Genomic DNA, 27,600 nt, shown 5'->3' with positions numbered 1-27,600 from the left:
GATGATCTTTGTGTAACAAAGTCCAAGAGCTCCTCAAAGCTCCAAGGACCAAAAGCCCTTCCCATTCATTCCCATTACACGGAGATCCCATGGCTAGTTCCTATTAGGACAACAACAACTTATATTTATATATCACCTTTTAACATAACAAAATGTCACAGGAGCGACAATAAGACAAAATTTGACACCGAGTCACATTAAAGGGATATTAGGGTCAAAAGCTCGGTCAAAGAGGTCGGTTTTAAGGAGCGTCTTTAAGGAGGAGAGAGGGGCGGAGAGGGTTTAGGGAGGGAATTCCAGAGCTCAGGGCCTCAGGCAGCTGAAGGCCCGGCCGCCAATGGTGGAGCGATGGGAATCGGGGGATGGTCAAGAGGCCGGAATTAGAGGAGCAGCAGAGATCTCTCAGAGGGTTGTGAGGCTGGAGGAGGGTTACAGAGATTGGGAGGGGGAAAGGCCATGGAGAGATTTGAAAACAAGGATGATAATTTTAAAATCGAGGCGTTGCTTAACTGGGAGTCAGTGTTATTCAACGAGAACAGGGGGTTATGGGTGAACGGGATTTGATGCAAGTTAAGACACGGGCAGTAGAGTTTTGGATGACCTCAAGTTTACGGAGGGTAGAATGTGGGAGACCGGCCAGGAGTGTGTTGGAATAGTCAAGTCTAGAGGTAACAAAGGCATTGATGAGGGTTTTAACAGAAGATTTTTTTTTATTCATTCATGGGATGTGAGTGTCGCTGGCCAGCCCAGCATTTATTGCCCATCCCTAATTGCCCTTGAGTAGGTGGTGGTGAGCTGCCTTCTTGAACCGCTGCAGTCCATGTGGGGTAGGTACACCCACAGTGCTGTTAGGAAGGGAGTTCCAGGATTTTGACCCAGCGACAGTGAAGGAACGGCGATATAGTTCCAAGTCAGGAAGGTGTGTAACTTGGAGGGGAACTTGCAGGTGGTGGTGTTCCCATGCATCTGCTGCCCTTGTCCTTCTAGGTGGTAGAGGTCGCGGGTTTGGAAGGTTTCGAAGGATAAACTGAGACGAGCGGAGTCAGGTGATGTTACGGAAGTGGAAAAAGGCGGTCTTCGTGATGGCGCGGATACGTGGCTCAGAACTCATCTCGGGGTCAAATCTGAGAGCAAGGTTGCAAACTGTGTGGAAGAGACTGTGGAGGAGTTGCGAGAGGTGGTGGTGAGGTAGAGCTGGGTGTCGTGAGCATACAAGTGAAAACTAACGTTGTGCTTTCGAATGGGGAGACCTATAGATGAGATATAGGGGGGTGGGGGGGGCCAAGGATAGATCATTGGGGGATACCAGAGGTAACGGTGCGGTAGCAGGAAGAGAAGCCATTGAAAGTGATACTCTGACTACGATGAGATACATGAGAATGGAACCAGGTGAGAGCAGTCCCACCCAGCTGGACGACAGTGGAGAGGTATTGAAGGAGGATGGTGTGGTCAACCGTGTCCAAGGGTGCAGACAAGTGGAGACCACATGGAGTAATCCCCAATCCAATTACAGAGATCACCATGGAGCAACGTTCATTGCTGTTCATTGCGGCGCAGTGGTTAGCACCGCAGCCTCACAGCTCCAGGGACCCGGGTTCGATTCCGGGTACTGCCTGTGTGGAGTTTGCAAGTTCTCCCTGTGTCTGCGTGGGTTTTCTCCGGGTGCTCCGGTTTCCTCCCACAAGCCAAAAGACTTGCAGGTTGATAGGTAAATTGGCCATTATAAATTGTCACTTGTATAGGTAGGTGGTAGGGAAATATAGGGACAGGTGGGGATGTTTGGTAGGAATATGGGATTAGTGTAGGATTAGTATAAATGGGTGGTTGATGTTCGGCACAGACTCGGTGGGCCGAAGGGCCTGTTTCAGTGCTGTATCTCTAATATAGACCCCAGGGACCAATCCCCTTCCCGTTGCTTCCTATTACATAGAATTCCCAAGGACTAAATCCCTTCCCACTGATTCCCATTACAGAATCCCTTGGACCCAACATCCCATCCCCATTAATTCCCAAAGTCTAGTCCTTTACAAAGCACTTTGGATCTTTTCCCACTAATAACACAACAGGCACAAGTCACCACACGTTCTTGTGCTCTTACCGTCTACAGCTGCCGCCTGCTGAGCTGGGCGAGGGTGACGGGAGTCGATCTTGGCTGGCGGGGACAATTGGGTCAATTGCTATCAGTAACAAGTCCCAAGGGTCAGAGGGAGAGCTGAATGTCCGGCCCTTTCTGCCAAAAGTATCTCAGGTCCAGGAGTAGTCGTTTGCAATCTGGACTATAGCAGCTACTAATGTGTCCTCTTGCTTCAGACAGAGCTATCAGCCGTCTGCCCTCGCTCAAGGCACCTGCCCAATGGAAAGCTGTGATTTTCCACATCTCTTATTCTCTCGAGTCCCCTTGTTGTGTGCTGCTCATCAGCACAAACAGCGCACACAGGTCTTGTTTGCTGCACTGTAATTTGTTAGGTTCCTGTACAGTGCTAATTCAATAGACGCCAAAGAGACGGTTGAGTTGCTAACATGGAGAGACTGGAGAAGCTGCGGGGGTGGGTGGTGGTGGGGATCAGTTCTCCTCAGAGCAGAGAAGGTTAAGGGGAGATTTAATGGAGGCGTTCAACACCATGAAGGGTTTTGAATGAGTAAATAGGGAGAAACTGTTTCCACTGGCAGGAAACAGGGGCGGCACAGTTGGCGCAGTGGTTAGCACCGCAGCCTCACAGCTCCAGCGACCCGGGTTCTGTTCTGGGTGCTGTCTGTGTGGAGTTTGCAAGTTCTCCCTGTGACCGTGCGGGGTTGCTCTGGTTTCCTTCGACAGCCAAAGACTTGCAGGTTGATAGGTAAACTGGCCATTATAAATCGCCCCTAGCGTAGGTAGGTGGAAGGAGAATTGTGGGGATGTGGTAGGGAATATGGGATTAATGTAGGATTAGTATAAATGGGTGGTTGTTGGTTGGCACAGACTCGGTGGGCCGAAGGGCCTGTTTCAGTGCTGTATCTCTCTATGAGGGTGAGTAACCAGACGGATACAGATTTAATGTGGTTGGCAAAAGAACTAGACTGGAGATGAGGGGAATTTGTTTTTTAACACGGAGAGTTGTTGTGATCTGGAACGCGCTGCCTGAAAGGGCGGTGGAAGCAGGTTCAATAGTAACTTTCAAAAGGGGAGTCGGAGAAATACTCGAAGGGGGAAAAAATGTGCAGGGCTGTGGGGGAAAGAGCAGGAGTCGGACTCACTGGATAGATCTTTGAAAGGGCTGTCACCGACACAATGGGCCGAATGGCCTCCTTCTGTGCTTTACGATTTCATGGCACTTGATCAACCTCCTCTTTTTCGAGGCCCTTTCAGCTCTGAAATCTCTCTCCCTCAAAACTGAGGTTGCCAGTCAATTGAAAATGTCAAAACCTTTGCCATAGATCTTTGCTGGGTAAAGCTCCCAAGGTAACGTAATCAAGGTGGGTGGCTAGAGTTAGGAATACAGAACAACCGTGATCTAACCGAACGGCGCAGCAAGCTAGAGGGGCCGAATGGCCTCCTCATGATCCTCGGTCACTGAAAGGTGCAGAAAGAGGCAGAGTGCTTCAGGAAGCAAATTCCGGAGCTGGAACAAGAGGGAATCCAGCATTAGCGTTCAACGTTATACGAATTAGGAGCGGGAGTAAGGCCGTTCGGCCCCTCATTCCTGCTCCGCCATTTGATTAGATCATAGAGGGTTCCGATGAGGTAAATTGGGTGAAGATATTTCCACTGGTTGGCCAATCGGTAACGGAAGGGCCTCAGTTTAAGTCATCGCGATTGAGAGGTCGCTAGCTTGTCGTTTGGGCATGGAACAGAGGCAGAAGCAGATCTGGAAAGGCTGTTCAAAGGGAAATGGATAAATGTTTCATGGGAATGAGACTGAGCAGGCGGCCCTTTCTGAGAGCTGGCACAGGGTCAATGGGCTGAATGGCTATTTTGTAAAAATCACATAATTTTAGCGCCAGGACAGGCAAGTTGCCTGATCTTTCTTCCTAGCCCATGGGCGGCTGAGGTCCTTGGCAGCAACCCTACTTGGTGCTGTTCACGAGGTTAGCATTGCCCGAGGATCCCGGATCTGTGACGAGCAGGAGATTATTGTGAAGGAAGTGGTGCGGTCGGAGCGCCAGGCAGAAATCTTGAGTCAGTAGAATTTATAACCCGGTGGAGTCATCCTGCTCGCGGGACCCCGTCGAATTGCCACCTCCCCGCAGATTCCCGCTATATCTACCACGGGCTTCCCATGCTCGCCACACAGTGAGAGCTCTACATACAGGGATCGTGACCCAGCCGCTCTTAAAGGGGGATTCACTTAAGCCCCCGATAAATAGACACAGCTCAGCAGGCACCAAGACGGCTTCTGGCTGCTTGCCGGAGATTTGAAAGCTGGTGATAAAGTTTCAGAATCTAAAGAGACAGTGTTTCCCCATCCTGCCCCATTGGCCTCGATTATAATGCTGAATGGTTGTAATGCCAAGCCCCTTTAACAAGCTGTGTCCATGCCAAACTCGTCCTTGTCTGTATTTACCTATTCTGTAAAGACAAAAAAACATTAAAGCCCATATTCAGAAACAAAAAATAGACGCAGAGTACAATAACAACCGAGCCACATAAGGAGATATTTGGTCAGGTGACCGAAAGCTTGGTCAAAGAGGTCGGTTTTAAGGAGCGTCTTAATGGAGGAGAGAGAGAGGCGGAGAGGGTTTAGGGAGGGAATTCCCGGGCTCGGGGCCCCAGGCCGCTGAAGGCACGGCCGCCAATGATGGAGCGATGGATATCGGGGATGTGCAAGAGGTCAGATTTAAATGAGTGCAGAGATCTTGGAGGGTTGTGGGGCTGGAGGAGGGTTACAGAGGTAAAGAGGGGTGAGGCCAAGGAGGGATGTGAAAACCAGAATGAAAATTTTGAAATCAAGGTATTGCTTAACCGGGAGCCAGTGAAGGTCAGTGAGCACAGGGGGTGATGGGTGAACGGGAAGCGAGTTAGGACATGGTGACCTCAAGTTTACGGAGCGTGGGAGACCAGCCAGGAGAGCGAAGGAATAGTCAAACGTCTAGACATAACAAAGGCATGAATAAACAACAGATGAGCTGAGACAGAGTGGAGAGGATCGAGAAAGAGGGGGCCACAGGTCTAAAGTGTTCGGTACGAGAAGCAAAGGTGACATGCGGAAAAACTTTCTCACGCAGCGAGTGGTTAAGGTCTGGAATGCGCTGCCCGAGAACGTGGTGGAGGTAGGTTCATTTGATGCATTCAAAAGGGAATTAGACAGTTATATGGAAAGGAAGAATGTGCAGGGTTACGGGGAGAAGGCGGGGGGAATGGAACTGAGGGAGTTGCTCTCTCAGAGAGCCAGTAGGGACACGATGGGCCGAATGGCTTCCTTCCCTGCTGTAACGATTCCCCGGCAATATCGGGCCGGGCCCTGCCGGCGTCCAGGTCCGTGGCGGGCCTCATCCGGGGCAATCCTCATGCCCCCCCAGGCAGCCACGGATCCCGATGTCGAGGCCCCTGTGGAATGCAGTCTGAGGAGGGAAGGTTTACCTTTGTGACGTCATTTGTGACGTTAATAAGAGCAGTTTCGCCACTGTGGCAGGGGCAAAACCTGATTGGGAGGGATTCCAAGATGGAGGCCCGGGAAAGATGGGCACGGATTTTGGGAGGCGATAGCACGTCCAAGGACTTTGGAGATGAGAGGGAGGTCGGAGATGGGATGGCAGTTTGCAAGGACGGTTGGTTTCTTTGAGACGACGTGGGAGAGAGGGACAACACCTGAAGAGAGAGAACTGTTAACAATATCAGCGAAGAGGAGAAGTTGGTCAACGGTTTAGTGGGAACAGGGTCGAGGGAACAGGAGGTGAGTTTCAAGGACAAGATCAGCTTGCAGAGGTATGAGGGGAGACAGGAGAGAATCACGTTGCACAGGCTCGGCTTGTATTCCCTCGAGTGTCGAAGATTAAGGGGGTGATCTACAAGGGGTTTAAGATGATTAAAGGATTCGATTGGGTCAATAGAGAGAAACTATTTCCTCTGGTGGGGGGGAGGTCCAGAACAAGGGGGAAGAGCCTGAATATTCGAGCCAGGCCGTTCAGGGATGATGTCAGGAAGCACTTCTTCACACAAAGGGGAGTGGGAATCTGGAACTCTCTCCCCCCAATAAAAAGCTGTTGAGGCCGGGGGTCAATTGAAAATTTCAAAACTGAGATTGATAGATATTTGTTGGGTAAGGGGATTAAGGGTTACAGAACCAAGGCGGGGAGATGGAGTTAAGATACAGAGCCGTGATCTAACTGAATGGCGGAGTAGGCTCGAGGGGCTGAATGGCCTCCTCCCTGTAACCCCATGACAATTGACTGGGTCGGAGATAGAGTTCTACCATCCCCTCCCCCACCGACAGATATTTCAGGTCACCCGTTCCTCCAATGAGAAGATTGACTAGTGTACATAAAAAAAAACAGCTTCTGCGGGAACTGGGGTGGGAGGGTGGATTTGTAACCCCCACCACTGTGGAATCCTCAAAACAGGGGTCCGGAATAATTTTCAAGACTGGTAATGAAAGAGCTGCAAAGATAGCTACTTCACAATAGTTTTTAATTTTATTAAATAACAATTAAATACACAATAATTATCTCTTCCATTTTCATACAAAGTATATACCTATACCAATAAGGTACGATTTACGGTGCTGGTTAAGTCACAAAATAAATTTATTATAATATATAAGATAATACTGAGGAGCCAGGACTGGAAATCACAGGCTGTAACATCCCATACTGGTTCCTTCCTCTTCTCTTTGCAGAGCAGAAGCTGAGAGGAGACACAATGGGGGTGAAATTCGACCTGGGTGGCAGCACATATCGGATGCTAGTTATTCGATTTGACCATTTTTTGACCAGTGGATTTAGCAACAGACTAGGGTATGCACCTGAGGCCCTCTTAGTCTATACACTTCAATATTACACAGCATGGTGTAGTTAGGGGATACAGTATGGGAGTAATATAGGACATGACGTGTGGTAAGTGCAGCATACTTGGTCCTCTGTTTTCCAAAGTTCTCCAACCACTGGGGGTTTTTCCTCACCTCATTTCTGGGTCTGTTGCAGTCTAACCACATAAGTAACCACATAAGCAACATAAGCAATAGGAACAGAAATAGGCCATTCGGCCCTTCGACCGTGGCTGATTTTCTACCTCAACTCTACTTTCCCGCACTATCGCCTTATCCTCTAATTATAAGGAATTGCTCCTGGGAACTACTGCGAGGAACTCAGGAGAAAGAAATTAGGCAACCCTAATTACAGCATAAATCATTTTTGGAATCAGGGATTTTTATTCCACGTGCCTTTCATCACAGAATGCTTAGGTATATATCCATATGGGCCCAGTCCAATATCCAGACAGGGCCTACCTCAGGCTTTGAGGCCTAGGTCAAAGATGGTGTCTGTACTTTGGAGCAGTTAGTGATCCAGGCAACTAAAATGCTAATTTGACTTTGCCAAGCTTTCTCCCGCGTGTTGGAAGTTCTTAAGTCATGTTTGTGACTCACAAATTTGGAACTATTCCAGAACATGACAGGCAGCATGCCGTCGTCACGGCAACATAACAACACCTCCATAAAAACAAGGCTGGCAGCATTGCCAGTGAGGTGCCGCCAGGTAAAAGTCTCAGAGGTTTGAACCTTGGCGGCGTCACCAATGGCAACGATGGTGGTCGGGGGCGTGGGGGAGGGGTTACCCAAACCCACACCAACAAGGCTCGCTGTAAAACCTGGCCCAAACATCGCAGCTCAGGGATAAGTTGCACGCTCGCCTCTACCAAGCCCCAGAAATGAAAGCAGCTTTCAAAGAAAAAAAATCATAACTACAAATGAATAAGAAATACAAATTAATACCAGGCCCAGATTGACAGAAGCGAAGTAGGCCTTGGCATGAATTGGGACCTTCGCTTTGAGCAATGTGAAACACTGGATTCACGACTGCCAGTTTGAGGGCAGGGTTCTCCGGCGCCAACTCGTTGGCGGTCCTTGATAGCGACTGACCTCCCCCCCGCTCCCCCCCACCGCACGTGTCCGGCCACTTGATGTCAGGTTGTTCAGTTCCGGCCGACCTTGGCGCGGTCGTGGCTCGGCCTGCTGGGAAAGGAACCGTGAAGCACAAGGTGTCTCCTCTTCAAAGAGGGGGCATTTCTGTTGACGTGGCGATGTGGTGATGTGTCGGGTGGACGGATCATCTCACCCACAATCTAAGACAAGAAAATGCTTCCTCCGACCGCCCACTCGTGTTAGGATGCTGGATGTTCGGTCTCACATTAACTGAAAACTCGCCATCAGAACCATATCACGCATGTCCACACACACAGCTGAAAGAGGTTAAAATAGAGATCAGATTAAACGTCGCCCCTCCCAAAACCGGCAGTCACCGTAACGCAATCAGCCTCGCAGCACCCGAAACGCCACATGTTCATCATAAAATGAAACGTTCGGCCCATCGTGCCCCTGCCAGCCCTTTGCGAGAGCTATCCAATTAATCCCACTCCCCCCCACACCAACCCCCCTGCTCTTTCCCCATTGCTCTGCAAGTTTTGTTTTTCAGGCATTTCTCCAATTCCCCTTTTGAAAGTTACAATTGAATCTGCTTCCAGCGCATCCCAGATCACAACAACTCACTGCATTAAAAAAATGTTTTTCCTCATGTCGCCTCTATCTTAAATCTGTGACTCTCTGGTTACCGACCCTCCAGCCATTGGGAACAGCTTCTCCTTATTTAATCTATCTAAACCCCTCATGATTTTGAACGCCTCGATTAAATCTCCCCTTAACCTTCTCTGCTCTAAGGAGAACAATCCCAGTCTCTCCACATTAACAGAAGTCCCTCATCACTAGTCCCATTCCAGTAAATCTCCTCCGCACCCCTCTCCAAGGCCTCGACATCCTTCCTAAAGTGCGGAGCCCGGAATAGGACACAAAACTCCAGCTGAGGCCGAACAGTGTTTTCTAGCTTTTATATACGTTATGCCTCAATTAGCAACGCCAAGGATCCCTTAAGCATTTATAACTATCTTCTCAACTTTCCCTGCCTCCATCAAAGGCCTCCCTTCTCCTGCATTCCCTCTAAACTTGTACCAGTTACTGTGGATCATATTCCCTTTCCTCATCCTTAGCGAAATGCATCACTTCACACTTCTCTCTTAAACTGCAGCTGCCATTGGTCTGCCCATTTCACCAGTCTGTCTGCATCCTCCTGACGTTTGTTTACTATCTTCCTTGTTGTTTATACTGTACTCTGGGTGGAGTTGGCTCAACGGGTCTTTGATCCAAGGGTGGGGAAGGCTCTCCTAATGTTCTCATGTGTTTTCCTCGGAGGAGGCTGGTTAAGGCGGAGGGGGCGGGACGGGGGGTGGGGGAGGGGGTAGAGGGCGCATGTCGGGGACAGATCTGCCAAGAGCTGGGGGCATCAGAACTGCGTTCCCGCCCACCTGTCTGCTCGTTCTCCGAGCACCCAGTGGCAAATCACCGTGGCAATTCCTCTGCAAAAGCAGCACCATGATGTACAGCGAATCACTGAGACATGGAAAGGGGTGGGGGCAGGAGGGGTGGGGGGGGGGCATTGAATCACCCCCCCAACCTCAACTAGTTGCCGTTAGTGGCGCTACCTGGCCCAAACCGTGCAAGGAAACACCAAACAAACCTCAAAACTGGGAGAGGTGGAACAGGTTTGAGGGGCTGAATGGCCTTCCCTTGTTTAAATCCCGGTTCCAATGGTCTAACTCCCAGACCTCTTCTCCTCCCTCTTTAACGTAGTTTTCACTTTGAGAACATAAGGAATAGGAGCAGGAGTAGGCCATTCGGCCCCTCAAGCTTGTTCCACTATTCAAGAAGATCATGGCCAAACAGCTACATCAACTCAACTTTCCCGCCTGATCCCCATCTCCCCCGATCCACTTTGTGCCCAAAAACCAATACCTCAGCCATTCCCAGTCCTCATCGTTGACTCTTGCCCTTACCGTCAGCACTCGAGTGGCTCTGCCTCCGAAGACCCAAGCTCCTCTTCAGGCTCTTCACCCACCTCTTGGGCCCCCGCCTGAGAGCCGTGGTCACCTCCTCGGCCTCCTGCTGTGGCTCTTCCGCCAGCACGCGCTCCCAGATAGCGGGGTCCAGGGGGAAGGGCAGGTCCCTCCCGTCCCGCCAGGCCTGGGCGGACCGACGGCAGAGGGGGCACAGGATCTGGCGGAGGCCCGAGCTCTGGGGCTCCGCCCGGGAGAGGAGGGTAAGGAGGCACTCGCTGCAGAAGGTGTGCTGGCACGGCAGAACCCTGGGTTTCCGAGCCCCCTGGCTGAAGGGGCAGTAGCAGACGCTGCATTCTCTTTCCGCGTGCATCTCGATAGAGCTGCAGGAAGACTGTGCGGGATCCTGCACACTGCTCCTCCTTTTATACCAGCTCTCCAGGCTTCCCTCACAAACGACCTCATTCATTGCAGTGATCGAAACCTCGGAGGGGAATTCCTTTCACCGTGTTAACCATCCCCCATACAGGAAGCCGATGGAGGCTGGCCAAGTTTGCGAAATGCAGCAAGCCCAGTTAACCTTTTCCCCTCTTCTGTCGCTTTTCTTTTCCGCCCCCCCATTGCCAATGATTTACAGCAAAGACTCCAGCTCGGAGGCCGCTGATTCCGGCATGAGGGATCGGCAATGCCGTACGTGGGAGGGGAAATCCTCCCGCACCCCCTTAACGGGCACCGATCTGCAACCTAAACTGAAGAAAGAGCTTGCATTTTTATAGTGCCTTTCACCATCCTGGGGAGTCCCAACGCGCCTCACAGCCAATGAAGTACCTTTATTGAAGTGTAGTCGGCTGTCGTGACGTAGGGAGCTGATCTGCGCACAGCAAGATCCCATTGACACCAGATGAGCAAATAACGTTGTCTTTCAGAATTGACGTCGGCTGAGGGTTACGGACTGGCCCCGGGGAAGAACTCACCTCCCCACACCCACCCCTGCTCATCTTCCAAATAGCGGTCGCTGGGGTCTTTTCCGTCCACCTGAGAGGGCAGAAGGGGGCCCTCGGTTTAACGCCTCACCCGGAAGGACCCGGCGTTCCCTCGGCACTGGCAGGGGGAGCGTCGGCCAGGATTAAGTGGTCAAGTGAGCCGAACCCACAGCCTTCTGACTCAGAGATGAGCGTGCGGTCGCTGACCCTACCACCTTCAAACCGCCTTTGCTTCTTCGCTAATTTATTGGTGTCTATGGAGGCTCCCCTCACAGTCTGCCTAAGCTCCCAATGAATTAAAGCACTGCATGGATCCAGGGAGAAGGACGAGTGGGTAGGCTAGTGCACTTGGAGCGAGGATGAATGAGATAGGAGAGGTCCAGCTTGCTTCTTCCCTCTCAGTCCCAGCCTTGCCATCAAACTCCCCGCTCCCCCACCCTATAGGCTTTCTCTTCACTGGTAGCCATGGCCACACAGCTCCCCCTTTGTGTACTAATGCGCTCTGAACTCAAGCTCCCGGCTTCTCCCCAACACAGAATTTCAGCTGCAGCTTGTAACCTGTCTCAGTTCATCTTGAAGATATCTGTCAACTGCTCCTTTTTTTCTCTCATTACCCTGCGTACTAACCACAAGGCACACACGGGTCGCACGGTACCGGGCTGGAGAGAATCGTTCCCTCAGACCCACCATGTACTGTACACGTACAGGAGCTGACACGGGGGGCACAGTGCAGAGAGTGAATCGTTCCCTTTTACCCGCTGTGTTGTATAACTCTATGACTCTAATGCTATTCAGCTGTGCTGATCCGGCCCACTCAGACAGGCCCTCAGTAGATAATGGTCTTGAGTAGCACCCCCCCCCACTGCAGCCTCAGGGTACTGAGGCCAATTGTAGCATCACTACCAAGCCTGATCCTGATTTCCCCCTCCCCCACCGATTTCCACACCCAAGTCATCCCTGGAGGGAGACCAGCTGACCCACCACAGATGGGTGTTCAGATGGGCGGCCAACACTCGCGATCCGGGGCCCACACATGAAGGCTGAGCACTTGGCATCAGAGGACAGCTGATCGAACTCCAGCCCTGGCAGGAATCTTCGGGGGGGGGGGGGCAAGGGGGGCGGTCAATGGCTTCAATTGATCACCCACTCCCGTGCCAGGCTTCCAAAAGGACGTGCATTTATACATCATGCCTTGCACGGCCTCAGGACAACCTAAAGCCAATGCACCACATTTTTTTCAGAAGTGCAGTCACTGCTGTAATGTAGGGAAACGCAGCAAGCAATTCGTACACAGCAAGATCCCACCAACAGCCATGAGATAAATGACTAGGCACTGCTTCCGGTGATGTCGGCCGCAAGATAAACATTGGCCCAGGAAACCAAGGAGCTCCCCCCACCCCCCACCACCCCCCCCCCCAGCTCTTCTTCAAGGGGACAAAGGGGGCCTCAGTTTAATACCTCGTCTAAAATATGGAACCGCCATCGGTCCCGGCACTTGGAGCGTCAGCCTGGAGTGTGTGAGCTCAAGTCTCTGGAGGGGGATTTGAACTCACGCTCCCCGCCCCAACTCAGAGAGTGTTACCCACTGAGTCACAGCTTATAATTGGCTTCATTAGGTAACTACGCCGCCCGATATTGTGAGCTAGTGAGGTGAAGGAGACCAGGCCCAACTTCCCCAACAACCAGGTAGACTCCCACCATGAGGCCTATGGGGGAGGCTCGCCCCTGTCTGCCCCTTCCATGCCCACATGGTCTTTGGTGCCCGCCGGTACATTCGCGGCATTTCGTGACCTGCGTCAAAGCAAGTAGTATAGACTCAGAATGACACAGCACAGGAGGCCATTTGGCCCTTTGTGCCTGTGCTAGCTCTTTGAAAGCATAATCCAATTAGTCCCACTTCCACCGCCCCCCCGCCCAACCCCTGCTGTTTCCCGCACAGCCCTGCAAAATTTTCCCCTTCAAGTATTTATCCAATTCCCCTTTTGAAATGTTAAACTGAGGCCCTGTCTGCCCTCTCAGGTGGATGTAAAAGATTCCATGTTCAGTGTTGGTAGTAGAGTAGATGGGGGTGGTGGGGGGGGGGGGGGTGGAGTTTTCTCCAGTGTCCTGGGGCCAATATTTGTCCTTCAACCAACATCACAAAAATAGATGATCTTGTCATTATCACATTGCTGTTGTGGGATCTTACTGTGCGCAAATTGGTTGCCAGGTTTTCTACATTACAACAGTGACTACACGTCAAAAGTACTTTATTGGCTGTAAAGTGCTTTGGGACATCCTGCTGTTGCGGAAGGTGCTATATAAATGCAAATCCTTTTGTCTTCAAGTAGTGTTACAATTTAATGTCATTTTATCGGAAGTTTATTTGACAGTTAAGTTCCTTTTATTAGCTCTGCCCCCTAAAAAAAAAGTGGGGGCAAGTGTTAATTGACTTTCTGTTTGTTGACCCTTGTAATTCCTATGGATGTATTGGGAAAAGGCAATTTAGCTTATTGTATTAGTGGTGCTGACCTCTAACAGGTGATGCTAGGGGCCCTCAGGAGCCCCCCTATTGGTCCAATTGAAGTGGGCCCATTAATCGGGCCTACACGGCAGGCCTGTGAGGTTCCAGCTACCCAACACCAAATAGGGAAAGCCCATACTGGTTAATGGGAGCCAAATGGTTTAAATACCAGTGAACTAATGTAATGGGATTGTGCCTTTTTGTTGAGCTGATTAGTTTGTGTTGGGGGAGCCACCATGAAGTCTTATTTTTTAGGGTAAGTGGGGGTTTTTTTTCTCCCCCCCCCCCCCCCCCGGGTGGACCTCTGCTTGGGTTTGTTATAAAATAAATTAATTATTTTTTTCTTTTTCTCTAATTAGAGTATTTTTGCTCCTGGTGATATTTTCCACAGAAGTGAAACCAGACCCACCCCCTGGTAAGTTGCACCCTTTTCTTTCAAGATAGTTTAAAACTTGCCTTGCAATTTTGATATGGGGTTTCCTTTAGAGTGAGGAATGCTTGTCTTGAGTTTGGGTTCCTCTGTCTTTTTTTTAAAATTTTAAATGTAGGATTTTTGTCCTGCATTCAAACCTGTTGAATGTTGAATGTGTCTGCTCCACTTTAACTGTAGTGTAACCTGGGTTGACCTAGTGAGGGAGGAACATTCAGTTATCATTGACCCAATTTCACTTTAAAATGTATCTTTGTGACCACTTAAATGAAATTAGAACTGAGAAACAGTTGAGACTTGAACCCAATTTTTTTTTTTTACAAGTTTGTAATGCTGTCCTTGACCCCCCAACTACTTTTTTTTGCCCTGCTTTAGAAAACCTGTTGGTAAATCTAACTGTGCTCTTTCTGCACATCAAGCTTGGAAGGCCATTTGTTTAAAGCCTTTTATGGTATTAAATTTCTGAAGTGGTCCCCAGCAACACTGATTCCAATAGGCTAATAAACACACTCCAAACATTTTGCTTCCCCCTTCTGATGAGGAGCATCTTATCAATGTCCATGCATTTTGATCTTAACAATGTTCCTTTAAGGTTTGTAACTATCTGTGGTATCTGGCTTGACAATACCAATAGTGACCACCTTTTTTTTTCTAAAGGAGCTATTCAAAGAGAATGTCGTGATCGCTACTTTTATATTTGGATTGATCGAACCTTCCTTGCTGGAAGAAACTGGAGCATTGATGCTAGTGGTGAGCTTTTCCTGAAACCATTCAGGCCTTTAGTGTTGAGGCAATCCTGCCCAAATAAGCATTATTTAAAAACTCTCTCTCTCAATTCTCCCTAGTTGGACCATAGGGTGAAGAGAATTGGGGAGAGATCTATTTAGAGATCTCTAAAGCTACTGAACAGGTACCCCTGAAAAAAATTTAAAAGGGCCATTGGAATATTCCAATTTTTTTTTTTAAGGAGCTGGAGCACTAAAGCATAACAATTGTTTTGTCTAAGTTCCTTTTTTAGATGCATCTAACCAGATACTATGTTCAGTTCTGGGCCCTATACATCAGGAAGGATATATTGGCTTTGGAGAAAGTACTGTTTAAATTAATAGGCTTCTATTTCCTTGTGTATAGGAGATTAAGGGACCTTTTTTATTAATAAAAGTGGTAAGATTCATCGGAGTCCTGTTCAAAAGGTCTAAACCTTGAAATTACAACTAATGTTGGGGAGCACCTCAGGCAGAAGTGGAGATGAATTCTCTGTTTTTCAAAACTTGATGAATTTTTTTGTTAATGCTGAACAATGAGCAGAGGTGATAGTCCATGACTTGAAGGGCTGAATGGCCTCCTGCTTTGCTATGCCATTCATTGTGGTGTGACCTAGAAAATTGCATTTGAATATACTAAATGCAGTCTGATATGTTTGGGACATTAACTAGAAGTTTTTTCTTTTCCTTGATTTATCCTGTTAACTCAAACACTTTTTTTTTTCTCCCCCCAGATGATTCTCAAAACAAGTTTCCACTGACTCCTCGGTTTGCAGCCATGTGTGGCTTCACCATCACCTCTGATAAATGGAGGAATCCTGAGATTAGAGTTTCATTCCTTTCTTGTTTAGTTCAGAATGATGTGAGTAAGATGTGAGCCTGTTGCACTTTGACCTTTGTGCTTTTATTACAGGATAACCAAGCAGAAACAAATAGCATTTTCCCCATCTTCTTCCCCCCCATTAGGCAGATGGGAGTAAACACCTTAACAAATCATGGTGACTTATCTCCATCCAACCACTGTTCAAGGAACAGACCATGGCGTTCTGTAAGCAGTGTGAATAATTGTTCCTGGTAGTTGGACTCTTAACTGTTCCCCCTCATGAGAGGGGGAGGGAAATTAACAATCATTTTAAATGGTTGGGAAGAATAAACTAGTTTATTTGAAGCCTGTCTGCCAATCCTACCTCTATTGAAATAGATCCACTTTTGGGTATCTTAAATGATTATTCCTAATACAAGGTTTCACTCCCAGTTGACCTGTAAACTAAATTACATAGGGTGGTGGGAGGAGGAAAAGGGCTGTGACTCATGTGTTGACTCCTGACCATTCTATAATGGGCTAGCAAGCCACTCCCCATCTGCCAATAGAGATGGGCAATAGATGTCTGTATCTTGAATTGAAGATTAACAGCTAGATCTTGCTAGACTCTACCATGTCTCTCCTTAAACAGGTTGTGTTTAATTTGAGAATTTTGCACAGCTCTGAACTCTTCCTCTTATTCACTACTTTAGAATGATGACACATTTACACTGAACATCCACCTAAATGTTGAGAACCAACTCATTCATAGTCTATTCTCCAGTTATACTTTCTCCATGACTTGTGGACTGGGCTATCCATGGAGTTCCAGAGAAATAGTTTGTGAAGAGAACTACATGGAGGTAAGATTCTCAAATGAAGTTGTAGTTTTTTTTTTGTCTTTTTTTTGTGGTCATCTCTGTATAGTCCGGCCTCAATTTAATTGCTCATTTCAGATTTTTAAGCTAAGTAGCCATTAGTCCAGGTCAATTCTTCTGTTACATAGTTCCAACCTGCTGGGCTGAATGTAGTCTGTTCCATAAGTGCCTCCCACCCTACTTCTCTCCGACCTATTTTTTTTTCTAGATTTTTGTTTGAAATGTACCTCTTAACCTTTACCACTTCCTGCGGTAGCAAGTCCTACATTCTCAGTGGGTTTTTTTCCTGATTGGATTTAGTGGCTGTCTTGTCCTGTCTCTTCCCATTCCAAGTGGTAAACGTTCTCTACCCTTTTTTTGAAATGCCTTCATAATTTTGAAGGCTTTTATTAAGTCAGCCTTGCGAGATATCAACCTGCTCCAACTTGCCTGATGTCTGTCTCTGTTCAGTTCTAGTAGTCTTGCTTAAATATAAACTACTAGTTATGGGTGCACCCAGGCTTCTTGCAATGTGGGATAGATTGCTAATCACATGCAAATTTCTCCTCCACCCCAGCATCTATAAGCCCTCCATTTTTTGACACTTGGCCTGCACTTCAGGCTTTACAGCTCTAGGCAACACCAGTAGGGGCACAAATACCAAGAGGATGTCTTGACTTTGATAACCTGGCTTCTATTTCCAATAGGTTTCTGTTAAGAGACTCTTCCCTGGCATTGCTGAAGAACAAATGGAAGCTGAGGATTGGGAAGCAGTTATACCAGCAGTAAGTGACCCTTTGCACAAGTCTTTTTTTTTTTATCCAATGGCAATAGTAACCTCTTGGGTGCTTTTGAGGGCTTCAAACTTTTGCTTGTACTGCTTAAAATTAGTATTTCTGAATATTAACATTATCCAAACTTCCAGTGTTGAAGGAACTATTGTCACCAGCAGGAGGATCAGTAACACCTAACTAGTAAAGAACCAGAAGGGATGACAGTTGTGGAAGTGGATTCAGTAGTAACTTCATGGGATTTGGATAAATATTTGGAAGGGAAGCTTGGAACTCTATGGGGGAAAATACAGGGAGACTTCCATTTTCTACAGTGCTTATCACAACAAATGGATGTCTAAGAACTTATTTGCCTGCAAGTACTTTTTGAAGTGCATTTCCATTATAGGAAATACAGTAATAAGCAAAGCAAGCTCCCACAGCCATATGAAGAGTAGATCATCTGTTTTTCAGTGATGTCAATCAAGATAAATATTAGCTAGATGAGAACACCCCCTGAAGGCAGACAGGACCACAATTGTGCAAAAGACTGCACTTGACCATGCAGCACTCCCTCAGTACAACACTTAATTTTTTTTTTTTGTGCTCCAAGTCCTGGCATGGAGCCTTGATTTTAACTGGGCAGCTTTTACTGGCCATTCATTATGGTCTGGTTGCTTTTTGCGGTCAAAATACATAACCTACACCTGCAGATGGAGGGAACCAGCAAGGCTCCCTTTATTTTTATCTAGAATACTTGGTGAGTCAGTTGCTGGGATTGGTGGGGGGGGGGTCTGGGCTGGGGAAGAGAAATTTAGCATAAAATGCTTGGTGCTGATGGAATGGAGTTTCTATTACTCTGACTTGTTTGCTGTCTGGTATCCAGTGTTTTGATTTCTCTTCCAGGCTCAAGAGGCCATCACCTCTGTCTGGCAGATTGTGTTCCAAGTGACTGAAGGAGACCATACACAGCTCAAGACTATGACAACCACTAAAGCGCATGCCCTTGGTTATGGTGTGAACACTACTGCCTCACGGGTTGTTTTCAGAGCCCCTTACAATTCTAATGAATCTAGCATTGTCATGGTAAGTGGCATTAAAAGCCAATTTATAAATGTCTATTTAATATGTACACATTAACTGAGCACTGCAGATATAACACTATTCAATAACCACCTGGTTTATTAACAAGACTTTGACTTGAGGTTGTATGTTTTGAGCAGTGTTCTGGGGAAAGCTTCAGAAATCTCAGTTCCACTCTTGCTCAGCAGCTCCACCTGGAGGCTCAAGCAATCAAACCATGAACACTGACAATAGCACCAAATGCAGATCAGTCACGAGTGAATCAGATTAATATGTAGGTGAGCTGATGGGACATTTCCAGTCAGCTGTCTTGAGTAAACTAGCTTGCATCTATCTGTAGAACACTGCTGCAGAAATAACAAATTCCATATTATCTTTGGCCTAAAACCATTCCAATAGCCTCCCTGATGCACTATAAAGTGCTCAATAGCATGAATGCTTGTGAAAGTGTTATCAGTTGTAGGAACCACTGCACACTTTGTGCACAGCAAGCTCCCACAAACTATTTTGAATATTAGCCCAGGACACAGCTGTCTAAAATGTCATTGATCTTGCATTTACTGGCAAGATTGCTTTTTTTTTTTCCAACATCTTACAAAAGACAGCACCCCAGACACTGTAGCACTCTTTAAAAATAGAGTTGTCTCTCAGGATTGAGTAAGACTTGAACCTACAACTTTGATTTTGAGGCATATGCTTTCTCTTGGCAGGCACCTGATGCAGTTACTGCAAAAGGACCAGAAAAATGGGTTTGAAGAATCTTGCTACAGTAATGGGAGCCAAACTAATGGGCAGAATGAGAAGTAGTTACTGAACTACCCCCAATACCTGACTTTCAGAGAATGTATCCCAGCTGGCTAATCTGTTTTGTTTTTTTCTTTAAGATTGATGACATGCCAGTTGAAAGCATCAAGGCAACTGTGTTCTACAAGCAAAGATGGCTGATCTTATTGGTTGACAGCTCAACTGCTTGCCCAATTGGTAAGAAAAGCTCTTACACTTGATATTTGAATTTACTTCTGTGGAGAAGGGTTGAGACCCATGATAATTCAGTTAATTTGCCTTTAGTTGTACTAATACCCCACAATCCCTAAGACTTGTAAGTAACATTGTAATCCATAACTTCAACCACTTTCTCCTTTTTTTTTTTTTTTACTTTTAGGTCCTGCTATCCTGAAAAATGACAAGCTGGTTTGGCCCACACCAAGAATTTTGGAACCTTTGGTGTTCCCTGCCAATATAACTGCAGACATGTTGGCCATGGGTGTTGATGGAATCTTTCTGGACGACGAGACCCTAGAAAAGAGGGATTATGAGCTGTATGTCAATATTTCTGTAATAGCCATTTCCATCCCAGTTGGAGCTGAAGGTGGCTTGAGCAAGGTAGGTGGTCTCCAACTTGAAGTCCAGACTTGTGAAGAAAATGCTTTCTGCTGCCTGGTTGTCACGGCCCATTAGCCAGCAGAAAGCCTAGAGCTGATGTCCTATTTCCCTTGTATTAACAATACAGCTGTAATCTTTCCAGAGCAGATCTGTAACGATGCTTGTAATGTAACCTCAACTCAAACTATTGACTAATGTCAGTTTAAAATTTAAACTTCCAACATCTCCAAACTGACAAATATTTCAGCTGCAGCTAAATACTTAAATGTCCATGACTCAATTTTATTTTTTAACCTCCACCGTTGTGCTTGGGCAGCTGAAAATGTAACTTCTAAAATGTCAAACCTATAGAACCATGGAATGTAGTAGAGAAAGACTTGTACTTGTACAAATACAATTCATGGGCAGGAGGTAGGGATTAAGATCTAAATGGACCATGTTTTTTCAGTTTAGCATTCCATAGATTTTTAAAACCCTTGTATAGTGCAAAACTCAACCATGCAAATATGAACTTCAAGTAAATATTTTACAGCCCTTAAGCATGTTTAGTCACTTTTTTTAGGCTTAATTCTAATTGGATGTCCTTTAAGCCAAGTGAATGAATTCTTCATAGAGTGTACTAATTGAAAACTTGATCAAAGATTGCCATTAAGCACAAGGTGCTAATCCTATGGTTTTTCACCCTGCAGAGTCATGCAATCAACAACACCTATGGCATTGTTTACAGCATCCACTTGCTTCTGGAACACCAGTGGTTAGACCACCTGCAGGAACTGACTCAGCACCGTGTGTTTCACCTGGCATCTACTCCCTTCATCCCTAAAATTCCAACTGTTATTGGTGAGTGCCCTTGACAGTGAACCAGTGTTGGGCATTGTTTGGTCGAAGGATATACTTTTTCCTGGACCTTTTTGTCCCAAAGCAGTTGTAACCAGTTACTTTAGACATTCCACTGGTAACAGTCAGCTCCCATAATGTAAACTTATTTTTGATTTGAGATCACTCTTCCCGAGACATGGGAGAGCTCCACCACTTGGCAAAATTTAAAGCAGCAGTAACTTTCTCATCTACCTGAGGCAACAAACAAGGCCTCTGGCATCTTGGCCAAAAGATCAATGCAATGTACTGGGAGCCTGTCTGGATTTTGTGCTCCAATTAAGCAAAGTTCACTAGCTTCACTATTCTAGCTAATCCTGCCTAGAAACTAACAGGGTTAAAGCTGCTCTATCTTCCCAGTGAGACTCCATCCCTTCAAAGTACATCTGTTTAGGACTTTTTTGCACAGGCAAAAGCATATTGGACTGTTCAGTTAAAATTAAAGCTGTTTTTTTTTATTAACTACTTAGATACTGACACCACTCGTCCTAAAGAACACTTCAACATCACAGTGGGACCATTCCTTCCTGATGTGGAACTGGTGTCTATTACAGTGGCAAGCAGGAATTGGACTCTTGATGATCTGAAGACACATGGCTATGATATTTATCCAATTGTCTATCCTAATGACACCATTGCCTTCATCATAGTGGTTGATGTTGGAGCACCTTTCATAAAACAGCAGGTATTTAATCCAATACAAGGATGCCTTTTAAACAAATCCTCGTCTGTAGTGCCAGCTTCCATTTTCAGTTAGAAAACTATACATTCTTGTCTCCCAAATGTTGGGTAGATTGGACAAGACTCTATTTTGTCTGAGGGTAAAATTACACTTGAAATTCTGACACTTGCCCAAATGACTTGTATTTCCTTAAGAGGGAGAACTGCAATGTTAATTTCCCCCTACAACCTTTCCACAAGTGGTACTGACAGAATATGATAGGCTTCAGTCACCATAAACATGGTGCCTCAGATTTGAGGTTTATCTTTTAAGACAAGTTGGCAATCTAAATTGGTCTTGGCTAATTCTTCATTACAAACCTTTTAACTGTTTGTTCTGTAAACAATAAAATATCTGTTCAAACTTTCCTAGTATCTCTATGATGACATCAGAAGATACACCACCAACATCACATTGATCTTCAATGTGGTACCAGAGGATGAGGTCTTCACTGTCCCAGTGGTGGTAACAGTCGATGTGCATGATGTTGGTGAGTAAATTATCAATACCAGCAGTAGCCCTGATGCTTACCCCCCCCCCCACCCCCCCAATTGAGTACTGGGCTTTGTAAGCAGTAAGATTTCAAGCTACAAATGGCTGACTGCAAGATGGGGGCAAAGACTTGTGCAGTAAAGCCTTGTGGCCTTCCAGCACTAGGGCAGGATGGATGTGCAGGAAGGTGAGTCACTTTTTCCCACCCCCCCCCCCCCCCCCCGACAAGCCAGGGGAGACATCTATTCAGCACTCAGGAAAACTTGTGATCCGCACACGTTGAAACTCCACTGTCCTAATAAGGATCTAACTTGTAGTTGTCATCTCAGCTACAACAATAACATTCCAATGGGTCCCTAAATAGTCATTGGAATACAATCTAGACATGGGTACATTTCTATGTAGGTTTAATAGTATAGATTCTCACTATGGAGTAGAGATGTCCCTAATCCAATAGGGGATTCTAACTATAGTTAGAATATGGACCTGCTATTGCAGTTGAAGTGTTTTAGTGTCAATGCTAAGGGGAAAGCTAGATATCTTCAGAATGAAGATTCCAACTTGAACTAAGCCACTTAGGCTTAAGAATTTCTTCACTCGATGGGGAGTCTCATTTTTCTGCCCTGAGCTCTAGAGGCTGTTTGAGTGTGTTCAAGACAGATTTCTACATGTAACATCAAGGGTTACAGGGATAGTGCAGGGACTTAAAGTAGATCAGCATGCCCTAGCTACAGCAGGAAGGGCTGAATGGCCTACAGCTCCTGTATGAGGCTTGTGTGAAGCATAAACAGAAATTGAGCTGAATGGCCTATTTGTGCTGCAAATCCTAATTAAAAAAAAAAAAAGTCTTGGTGTTTCAGAGTCTCTGGCTGTCATCTTTGTTTTTTTTCTCTAGTGCTCCCAGTCATGACTGGATACTGTGCAGATGATGCACTCTACCTGCTATTGAAACATGGGAATCTGGATCACTACTGGCTTCCTTATGTTGCCGATGAGCTGCTCAGTGTTGGACTTGCCCACATGTATGGATACATGACCATGGACAATGGCACACACTTTACTTTGGCAGTACCCCTCTCTTCACCTGGAGTTGTTCATGAGGTACTTTTTTTTTTTTAAACACTATATATACAAATGACAACATTAACTTCACAACATTATAACTACTCCAAATTTCTTTCAGGAAATTTATCTGCACAAACTGCAATCTAGAATTGTCTTCCAACTGAAGGACAATCAGACACTCAAGGTGTACAGCAGCTTCACTGTACAATGTACCTTCTCCATCCCTAAAGAGGAAGTTTTGGGTAAGTTCAAGTGCAAGAACTGGATTCCAAGTCTCAGACTCTGTATTAAGTGAAGTACTTTTGAGGCCTCTTCCCTCCAGGCACAAGGTTTAAGTCCTGCCTGTAATATGGCAGTACTTTTAATCCACTAAAGATTAAATGTAGAAACAACTGGTTGACCCAATTGACTTTATTTCCTTCTCTGTATTCAATATAACTACAGCTACCTTGCAACAATTTTAAAATGTTAGCAATTTTTAGCAAACTATCTGTCTGAATTGCAGATGCAGCTATAATCTCAAACAAAATACTGACATTACTTTTCCTTCCAGTGTGCTTTGAAAATGGTACTGTGGCTGTCACTGTCATGTCAACAGCCACACATCCAGACATTGACGTTGGTAAGCTGGTGCTGAGAGACCCAACTTGTGGCCCCAAAGAACAAGATAGGCTGAAGGCCCTCTTTGTGTTTGATATCAACTCTTGTGGAACCATTGGAAGGGTAAATCTCTTTCTATTAGCAAGTTACTCTTTTTAGAGACCCTCAATTTGGTTATAGCCACATGTACACTAGTAAGACTTCTACCTTGGGGTAGCCAAAACTATTAAACATCCCTACTTTCCCAGAACACTTAGTCCATTCTAGTCTTGAACTAACTCATGTCCCTGGTGGAGCAGGGAATTTTTTTTTTGGCAATTCACTTCAGTGCTAGTCCACTAAAATACCAGATTGAAGTTCAACTTGGTATAGAATTCCACAATGTAACCTCCTCCTGGATTGCTAATCTCTTGCTCATTGCTAAGGCTATTAACCAAGTAGGAATACTGTAGGATGAAGTTGACCCCCTAAAACTAACCATTTCTAGCTTTCATATAAACATAGTTGTAGCTACTGCACTCAATTGAGTGGCTGTATGAATCTGACAAATTGGCTCATTACCCAAGAGCGTAAGGGAATGCATCAATAGAGTTGACAACACAAGTTGGTATTTTGGTCCAGCTAGACTATACCAGAATTTTGTATTTTTCTCTATCTTTAATTATGAACTTTTACTTCCAGTTCATGAAAGACTTCATCATTTATGAGAATGAGATCTCGTACCCAATAGAGAAAATACCACTTGACCATCCCATAATAACAAGAGATCCTGAGTACAGGTAGGATTGTGTTTGGTGTGGGCTTGGGCATGGTATCTTGAGACTAATGTCAGCTTTTGTGGCAGGACCACAAGGCTCCACTAATTGTCATGGCTTTGAATGTTAGCAACTCTTAATGTTAATGCACTTCAATTGACTTCATTGGTAATCAACAAAATAGTATGAGAAACATTACACCAAATGGCTTTATCCAGGAACTAAATGGATCTTTTGGTCACTAGGCTGACTATCTTGTGCCGTTACCCAGTCAATGACACTCTGAGCATTCGGGCCCGTTTTGGCCACCTCCCAGCAGGATTCAAAGTTCCTGAAAGCTTATCTATGGTTAGACAAACTCTGAAAAGTAAGTGGAAACAAAATCCATTAAGTCTAAGGGCACTTAGTTTTTTAACTGCAACCTCTGATGTAGAAGAATCGGAATAACATCTTTGTTTTCTCTAGGTAAGGAGATGCCAGTTCTGAATCTGCATGCAAGGCTGGCAAGAGGTATTGTAGTGGAAAATCTGGTTTTAATTAGTTTGTCATACCTTAGCTTAGCACTTGCTTTAATATACTCTTTTTTTTTTTTCTGTGGAACCCACCCCATCCCCAGAGATGCCAACAGACTAGATTTAGCCATTGAGTCCATGCAATAGTGGTCTTTAACATTGCCAGATTAGATTCCAAACCATGTGCAATTTTGACTCTACCTGGCCCTACAACAATCAGTGCTAACTTAGCACAGTAAGTGAGCAGAGACCACTTTCATAGACTCAAGTGGCACATTACCTATCTGGTAATTGGAAGTAGAAAGTTGAACAGTATTTGGAGACTTGCTGCCAATTGGGGAGGTTGTCTTGATCCTCTTTTAATCTATCTTGCCAGATCTCTCCTACACTGTCTTCTACAAGGATGAAGACTACCCAGTACCTGTTCACTTGACACAGCCACTCTATTTTGAGATTGAGCTTCTCCACAATGACAACCCAAATGCTGAGTTGGTCTTGGAAAACTGCTGGGCAACTGGATCAGTGGGGCTGTCTGGACAGCCACAGTGGGACCTCATTGTAGATGGGTAAGTGTCAGATGGAATCATAGCCTTCCTTTGCTTGCATGGATTCTTTAACTAAAGCAGTCAATAAAGTTAACTACTGGCAAATCTACCTCCCAGAGCATCAAACAGCTGGATGGGTTTAGAAGTTGACTATTCAGTATAGGAAACTGCTGTAATAGTTTTGACCAGCCTTGGTGTAGACTTTCTGGATTGACTTCCTAGTCTCAATGTAAAGTTGGTTATGCTAGTTGCTTAACTCACATCACATGGTCATAAGGCTAAGCTCTCTTCCTCTAGACTCCACCTTGTGCCTAGCAATTGGCTCCTACTTCAGAGGCCAAAATTTGAAGTTAAAAGCAAGACTCTCTCATTTCTCTTTCCCTATATATGCTACTAAGTTGAGATGTTTTTGTTTAGCTGTGAAAACCACATGGATACCTACATGACTACCTTCCATCCAGTCCTCAGCAAGAATGTGAAGAATCCCTTCTCATTGAAGAGATTTGAAGTCAAGACCCTTGACTCAAACAATTCTGGATTGCAGGGCCTAGTAAGCCTTTTTGACACTAAATTATTTCAACTTTCAGTGTTCTTTGTAACTGGGGCATGTCTTCAAGAATTGATTTTATAATGGCTTTCTCTCCTAGATTTATTTCCATTGTAATGTTGCAGTTTGTGCCTTAAACAATCTAAGTGATCCTTGTGGAAGGAGATGCTCTCCTAGCAAGATGAGAGGTAAAGCTTTTAAACTATTGTACTGGCATTCTTCACCACTTAGTCCTGTCTCCTTCTCTTTCTCTCCACCTCCCCCACCCCCTAGTCCCATTTTCCCATGACTGATATCTAGCTGCAAAGTTAGTTTTCATGCATGGAACCTGACTTAACATTTTATTTTTAACAAAAAATGTATAATGCAGTACCCATTATGCATAGCATCTCTGCAGGACTCTTCTAGAAAGGGGGTTTCCTAGACCAGCTGACAACACCAATGTATATATTAAATACACTCCTACGCCCCACCCAAGCTACACTTTCATCAGATCTAAAAGTAAATGGAAAATTTTAGTTGCGCAATCTGGTGCTCAAGTAGTGAGGATACAAATTGACATGATTGAATGGCATCCTCTTCCTGACAAATATTCCTCAACTGAATTGAGTACTCTGTACAATGAATATCAACCTGACCACTTTTTTTTTTCTCCCCCTTCAGGCCACACAATTAACCACTCTGTCCAGGAGATTCACAGTACTGTATCATCTGGACCTATAAACATTCTGACAATGGAACAGTGGCCAGATCACAAGACTAGTGATGGTAAGGAATGTGGTTCAGATTTTACAATGTAAGATGTGTAAACTCCAATTGAAGTCAACCCATTTCTTAAATCCCCCTAACTAGCAGGTGAGTACTTGGTTATACTGCTATTAACCCTTGTGGGGTTTAATGTTCAGATACAGTATCACTACATCTGAAATTTTAATTTCTTTATCTGTTTCAATTGAGATTTGAGTGCCTGAATTTGGTTGTATTAAATCAGGATAATTGATAACTGACATATCTGGATATCATGACTTCAATATTTCATTAACTTGAAATACCAAAGGGATTTAAGTAATGTGGGCCATTTCCACATCACTGGTCAGATCACCACTATTTTGCTATCATTTCACTAAGTCTTGTAGAAAGTTCAAATCACTTTTTTTTTTCTTAAGCACATTAGCTGCAGCTAAAGTTATTCAACCAGTGCAACATCCATTGCATATCAGTCTGCTGCTGTCTTAGACTTTTGACTGACATTTGATCTCTAACTTTTTTAGGAACCCATTGGAAGTTGTCCTGGGTAGTGTTGCTAGCTGTTGGTGCTGCTGTGGTGAGCAGTGTTCTACTCCTTGCTGTAGTATATGCTGTTAAATCCAGACAATACTGAACATGTAAATGCTGTGGAATGTAATAAACTCAATGCTATAATCTTGGCTGAAATTTGTCTAATATACCAGTTCAACACTTTTATCTCTACCAATGTCACTAACAGGTGATCTCATTGCTGTTTATCAGCTCTCTGAGCACCAGTTGGCTGCCATGATCCTAGATTTAATGACCAATATAATCAAGATGTCCTGAAATGGTAAACCTAATACAAACTGCATTTGGAACTTCCAGGCCAGTCAATAGCTGGGGCAAATTAACTCATTCATTGGCATTGCTAAGATCAATGATTTCTTCAAATTAACCTCTCTGGCTTGTGTTGGTAATTAGGTTGGGGGTTTACAAGTTAAATGTGTTGCTGGTCCAGATCTAACTGGGAAATGATCAGTTGACTAAAGGGAATTGATCTCTGATTCTGCAACTATTGAGCAGAGTGGGATTAATTGGCTGTGCTTCAAAAACTGACACCATAAGCCAAATGCCCTTGCCAGTAACATTGAGACAATTTGCATTTAAA

At 45.4% G+C, this 27,600-nt stretch overlaps 2 protein-coding genes across 6 annotated transcripts; one reads left to right on the top strand and one right to left on the bottom strand.

Moving 5' to 3' along the window:
• The first annotated feature begins 4,761 nt into the window (after positions 1-4,761).
• LOC137357284 (uncharacterized) lies at positions 4,762-27,094 on the top strand. 5 transcript variants are annotated; one of them, XM_068023507.1, is made up of 23 exons: positions 4,762-4,807; positions 13,861-13,916; positions 14,589-14,681; positions 15,430-15,557; positions 16,211-16,360; positions 17,062-17,139; positions 18,031-18,210; positions 19,092-19,188; positions 19,370-19,590; positions 20,280-20,430; positions 20,937-21,151; positions 21,560-21,677; positions 22,575-22,780; positions 22,863-22,986; positions 23,298-23,467; positions 24,026-24,123; positions 24,345-24,466; positions 24,565-24,609; positions 24,988-25,177; positions 25,574-25,706; positions 25,804-25,891; positions 26,367-26,471; positions 26,975-27,094. In XM_068023507.1, exons 1-23 carry the CDS (start codon positions 4,773-4,775, stop codon positions 27,082-27,084), a joined length of 2,913 nt encoding a protein of 970 aa, XP_067879608.1. In that variant the 5' UTR covers positions 4,762-4,772; the 3' UTR covers positions 27,085-27,094. The 5 variants fall into 5 exon arrangements, with proteins under 5 accessions (XP_067879608.1, XP_067879612.1, XP_067879609.1 ...); XM_068023508.1 differs by lacking the exon at positions 4,762-4,807 and adding an exon at positions 5,035-5,247; XM_068023510.1 differs by lacking the exon at positions 4,762-4,807 and adding an exon at positions 10,641-10,705.
• Positions 6,595-10,785, bottom strand: LOC137357285 (RING finger protein 227-like). Its single transcript, XM_068023512.1, has 2 exons — positions 10,016-10,785; positions 6,595-8,371 (listed from the first exon to the last, which is right to left on the bottom strand). The coding sequence occupies exons 1-2, from the start codon at positions 10,482-10,484 to the stop codon at positions 8,316-8,318; spliced, it is 525 nt and encodes a 174-aa protein (XP_067879613.1). The 5' UTR covers positions 10,485-10,785; the 3' UTR covers positions 6,595-8,315.
• Positions 27,095-27,600: the final 506 nt, after the last annotated feature.

This window comes from Heterodontus francisci, chromosome 48 (genome assembly GCF_036365525.1).
Source record: "Heterodontus francisci isolate sHetFra1 chromosome 48, sHetFra1.hap1, whole genome shotgun sequence".
Lineage (NCBI taxonomy): Eukaryota > Metazoa > Chordata > Chondrichthyes > Heterodontiformes > Heterodontidae > Heterodontus > Heterodontus francisci.
This window is presented reverse-complemented; position numbering and strand designations above follow the sequence as displayed.

What these genes read in the sequence shown, in the direction of transcription:
- LOC137357284 (XM_068023507.1), top strand. Translation starts at nt 4,773, where the DNA reads ATGATGGAGCGATGGATATCGGGGATGTGCAAGAG. An exon ending in CTGGAGCATTGATGCTAGTG is followed by an intron (nt 14,682 to 15,429) that starts GTGAGCTTTTCC and finishes TTCTCCCCCCAG; the next exon opens with ATGATTCTCAAAACAAGTTT. An exon ending in ACAAGAGATCCTGAGTACAG is followed by an intron (nt 24,124 to 24,344) that starts GTAGGATTGTGT and finishes TTTGGTCACTAG; the next exon opens with GCTGACTATCTTGTGCCGTT.
- LOC137357285 (XM_068023512.1), bottom strand. Translation starts at nt 10,484, where the DNA reads ATGAATGAGGTCGTTTGTGAGGGAAGCCTGGAGAGCTGGTATAAAAGG. An exon ending in GAGCCACTCGAGTGCTGACG is followed by an intron (nt 8,372 to 10,015) that starts GTAAGGGCAAGA and finishes AACCTCTTTCAG; the next exon opens with CTGTGTGTGTGGACATGCGT.